The sequence below is a fragment of the Solanum tuberosum genome, unplaced genomic scaffold (assembly GCF_000226075.1).
Source record: "Solanum tuberosum cultivar DM 1-3 516 R44 unplaced genomic scaffold, SolTub_3.0 scf00290, whole genome shotgun sequence".
In the NCBI taxonomy this organism is placed as follows: domain Eukaryota; kingdom Viridiplantae; phylum Streptophyta; class Magnoliopsida; order Solanales; family Solanaceae; genus Solanum; species Solanum tuberosum.
The window spans coordinates 719,508-723,814 of record NW_006239226.1 but is presented as its reverse complement, the minus strand read 5'-3'; the positions used below and the strand labels follow the sequence as shown (position 1 = coordinate 723,814).

The 4,307-nt window shown below is 33.3% G+C and overlaps 1 protein-coding gene across 1 annotated transcript; it reads right to left on the bottom strand.

Moving 5' to 3' along the window:
• Positions 1 to 491: 491 nt before the first annotated feature.
• On the bottom strand, positions 492 to 4,307 carry LOC102599321 (calmodulin-binding receptor-like cytoplasmic kinase 2). Its single transcript, XM_006359635.2, has 10 exons — positions 3,672 to 4,307; positions 3,493 to 3,566; positions 3,258 to 3,376; positions 3,051 to 3,166; positions 2,384 to 2,947; positions 2,059 to 2,307; positions 1,821 to 1,978; positions 1,482 to 1,709; positions 1,238 to 1,387; positions 492 to 972 (listed from the first exon to the last, which is right to left on the bottom strand). Exons 1-10 carry the CDS (start codon positions 3,823 to 3,825, stop codon positions 718 to 720), a joined length of 2,067 nt encoding a protein of 688 aa, XP_006359697.1. The 5' UTR covers positions 3,826 to 4,307; the 3' UTR covers positions 492 to 717.

The following is a 4,307-nucleotide window of genomic DNA, read 5'->3' as shown; positions in this document are numbered from 1 at the left end:
CAACTACCATAGAAATTAGCAGATTTGTCGTATCGTCTTCTAATAATGGGAAGTTACTTGTTGAGTTGAAATAATGTGTTTTAATTGTTACTTAAAATTTATTATATGTTATTGTCGTCTTCTAATAGTTGAAAGTTACTCCCCATGTTCCTAATTACTTGTCCACATTTTCTTTTTTAGTTGTCTTTAATTACTTGTCCATTTTGACAAATCAAGAAATGACAACTTCTTATTTGTCTTGTTTATTACTTATCTACTAATCTTATTTTATCTTTAACTTACCTCTCTATAATAGCTCTACCTCATAATTGTGTAACGACGAAAAACAATACAGCATAACCAAATGTTATATACTTATATTAAAATAAATATAATACAACATAACATAATACAACACACACTATAATATAATACAATACATTATGAAATGACATGTAATTTGATTACCTTGTGAAAGTTTCAGAACTGAAAAAAAATCTCCTCCACCAAAGTTAAACTATCTAAAATCCAAAAGAATAGAATACCAAAGAACTTTATTACAAACACTCAAATTTCAAATCTGATCCACAGAATTGCAAAATCTCTGTGGGGTTGACAAACTTGTTGCTATTATCACAAAGCTTTTTTGGTACCTTCTACATCTAATCACCTCAACACTGGGTGCTTTTTTTCTTTTTTTCCAACTGTACAATCACATTGTAAATTAATTAAAAGCTACTAATATTCAGAGCTTGATGATCTGCTCCATCTTTTTCTCAAATATTCATCTACTGAAGAAAGAGGACTGCTTTGGTCTTGACTACTGCTGAAACATGTCGAATTATCATAATTAACATCAAGAAATGCAAGACTTAAATGAGACTCTGCACTTGAATCTGGATATACTTCATCATCATTATATTCTTCCGTATTGTTGTTTCTAGCAATTACTTCTTCATTCCCATCTTTCTCCCCCTTCAACATCTTTAGTATCTACGTAAATCATAACATGGTTGAGTTACACAGAGATTATAATGCAGGGTGAACAATAATATATAGGATCCGACATAGGTGCAGATGTGTACATTCTATCTCATATAAAAAGTGCATAGATTCTCATAACGTTTGATTTTCACAAATATAGTATATCTCATGCAGAGTTAAATACGAAAACCAAGAGATGCATTAGTTATACTGAGATTATATTAGTTACTATTACAAGATTTTATACCAGAAAACAAAATGTTGCTGTAGTTACCTGGCTTATGTTAGGACGTAGTCGTGCTGCCTGTGTAAGACAGAGTCTTGCTGCAAGAATCATTCTTTGGACTTGATCATCTTCAATATTTACATTCAAGTTCTCATCCAGAATGGCATTGAAATTCCTGCTTTCTAACTTAGGTTTCGCCTGGAAAGTAATAATTAATTAATTAATTTTTTTCGACTAATGAAAGTAGTTATTTGGACTGAAAATGTCATGTTAAAGTAGAGATGATGCTTACCCACATAACCAAACTTTCTTGACCACTGGGAGTCTCAAAGCCAATAGCTTTTCTCCCTGATAATAGTTCCAGCAAAACCACTCCAAAGGAGTAGACATCAATCTTATCGCTAACTTTCCCATACATAAAATACTCTGGTGCTAGATAACCAAATGTTCCTACCACATCACTATGAGTCAAGAACGACGCCTTTGTGGGTCCCCATATCGCTAACCCAAAATCGGATAGCTGCAAACAAGAATTATCCAACCAGTTTAAGTTCTATCTACTCATAATATAAAATATATTTATATAATCAAATCAATCATAAGATAATCACAGATTTATCTAAAAGCACACCTGTGGTTCAAAATCATCATTGAGAAGAATGTTTGATGACTTGATATCTCTGTGAATAACAGGCCTTCGACATTCATTGTGTAGGTAATTTAAAGCTTCTGCGATTCCAACGGCTATTTTGAATCTTCTTTCCCATGGCAATACTGATTTGGTTCTTCCTGCATTCCAAATTAACTCAAGATTAACGAATTAACACGGGGTTTTATGTACAGAATATATTCTTTGGTTTGCAGCTTACCATGTATATTTTCTTCCAAATTCCCTTTTGAATGAAAATCGTAAACAGATATCAGATCAGGATCCTCTATGCAAATTCCAAGGAGATGAGCTATATTCTTGTGCTCCACTCTGGTCATAATGTCCATTTCCTGCCTGAAATTCTTCCTTGCTTCCTCTGATGAATTCAAAACCTTCACCGCCACTGATTTTCCATCAGAAAGGACCGCTTTGTATACACTGTTTTCCCCTCCTTTACCGATCAACTTCTCTGCACAAATTTTCAATGTTAAAGAAGCAAGGCTGAAAAGAGAATATGTTGTAGACAAAAAGCTAGAGAAACCAACCCGAGGAGAAGTTAGAAGTCGATGATCTTAAAACATCATAGCTAAACCATTTGCAGCCAAAATAATCTTTTATCAGCTGGCTACCAACTGATGCACTTTCCTTTTCGATAAAATCCATGAGGGAGTAACTATTTTCCATTCCAAAAGCATTTTTGTTCTCTTTCGGAGAAGAATTTGATTTAGGACTATCTAACATCGATCTGTTTGGCAAGGTCATCACCCACTGCACTACCGACATCTTTCTTTTTACCTTAACAGGTTCATTCAATGAGCTCGTCGTTTGTAAAAGGGGCCAACCAGGAGTAGTAGTAGCAGCAGCACAATCTTCGGTAGGAAGAGAAACTGAACCTAGTGAAAGAGAACCTTTCTTGTGTTTTCCTGAAGGAGTTGTATTTTCCTCTTTTACGTTCTGTGTACCATTTGTCCATCTCTCCAAAGTTCTAGACACTTCACAACTGAACCTTCCAAATTCCGATATCTCAGATTCACCAAATTCAGACTCGCAATCTTTTAAAGTAGAAATTCTTTCTAGATAAAGACTTGGTTTTGGATCACTAAAAGAACCTGTCATGAAGAACAGAACAAATTCAATTTTCTTATGTACAAAAAAGAATTACTATTGTTTTTTTAGCTCAAATGTGCAAGCAATCTTGAAGTATCATCAAACCTTTGAGTTGGGAAGTAGAGGTTCTTCTAAACAAAACTTTCCCATTGTCAATTGCCATAACTTCAGTAGTGGTAGGCAGCTTCTTCGCACAATATTTAGCAATTGAGGTCCAGCCCCTATACAAGTCGCTTTCAAATATAATCAGCAAGATATATATACAATAACGAAAATCTGGATTAGTTGGGCTAATATATAGCTTTTACTTACCCAAGAGTACTATGCTTGCAAGTTCCTACTATTACAGCTAATGCAGCATAGTTCTTTGCTTCCCTCACCAAAACTCTTCTAATAGAACTTCCTTCTGTCACCACAGAAATAAGATCAACCTGAAATTCCCAACCCACGTCAATCAAAATTGGCACTTTTTTTTTGTTTTCCAAAAAGACAACAGACAATTTAAAGAAAGTTGAATTGTATCCGTCACTTGGAAAGAAAAAAGAACCTGCTTTTTATTACACAAGCCATCGTAATCATAAAGATAAGTGTCCAACGAGGATTTAACGTTTGCAATTGATTCTGAAAAATGATTAAAAGTTACAATGTCAAATCAAAAACAACACATTTAATTTTAAAAAAACAAAGCAAAGATCATTTAGGACAAGTAAAATTTAATTTTCATACCGGCATTTCGACAAACATGTAGAGCAATAACTCTATCTCCAGGTTCTGCAACTTTTACAGTAGCCCAATTCAATAACTCTCTAATATGTCCATCAAATCGAATTCCCACAATTACATTTCTCTTTTCTGATTCTAATATCTTTGCAAAAATCATCTTCTCTTCCTAATTAACCACCAAATTTTTAATTTTTTTTTTCTCTTCTTGATGCAATCATATGAATTTAATGTTTTTTCATTCTGCAAAAAGGGAATGAATGCTCCAGCTGACAAGACAAATGAAGTGCTTTACAAAACACTAGTCCAGAATTTAAGCCTTGATCTGAATAGTCAAAAACAAGGAAAAGAAAAAACAAATAACAGGTACAACAAGAAAATCCAAATCTTGAATTCTAAAGAATTAAAAACAGAGGTTTTCATAAACACCCACAATGATCAATAATCAATCTGCTAAAAAAAAATCTTTTTTTTACCTAAAGCCATTGAAAAAAAAAAGAAAGAAAAGCCGCCAAGATTATATACAAACTTGTATGAACTAACAAACAAACAAATACATGCCAAAGGTAGGTGCTTTGCTGACAATAAAGCTTACTTCAGCAAATGGGTATTCTTGAAATTCAATATTTTTTTAAAAATATT

Excerpts from the sequence above, each read along its gene's own strand:
- LOC102599321 (XM_006359635.2), bottom strand. The coding sequence starts at position 3,825 with ATGATTTTTGCAAAGATATTAGAATCAGAAAAGAGAAATGTAATTGTG. Across the intron at positions 3,167-3,257 it reads TGCAAGCATAGTACTCTTGG|GGGCTGGACCTCAATTGCTA; the intron begins GTAAGTAAAAGC and ends CGACTTGTATAG. Across the intron at positions 2,948-3,050 it reads CTCTACTTCCCAACTCAAAG|GTTCTTTTAGTGATCCAAAA; the intron begins GTTTGATGATAC and ends TCTTCATGACAG.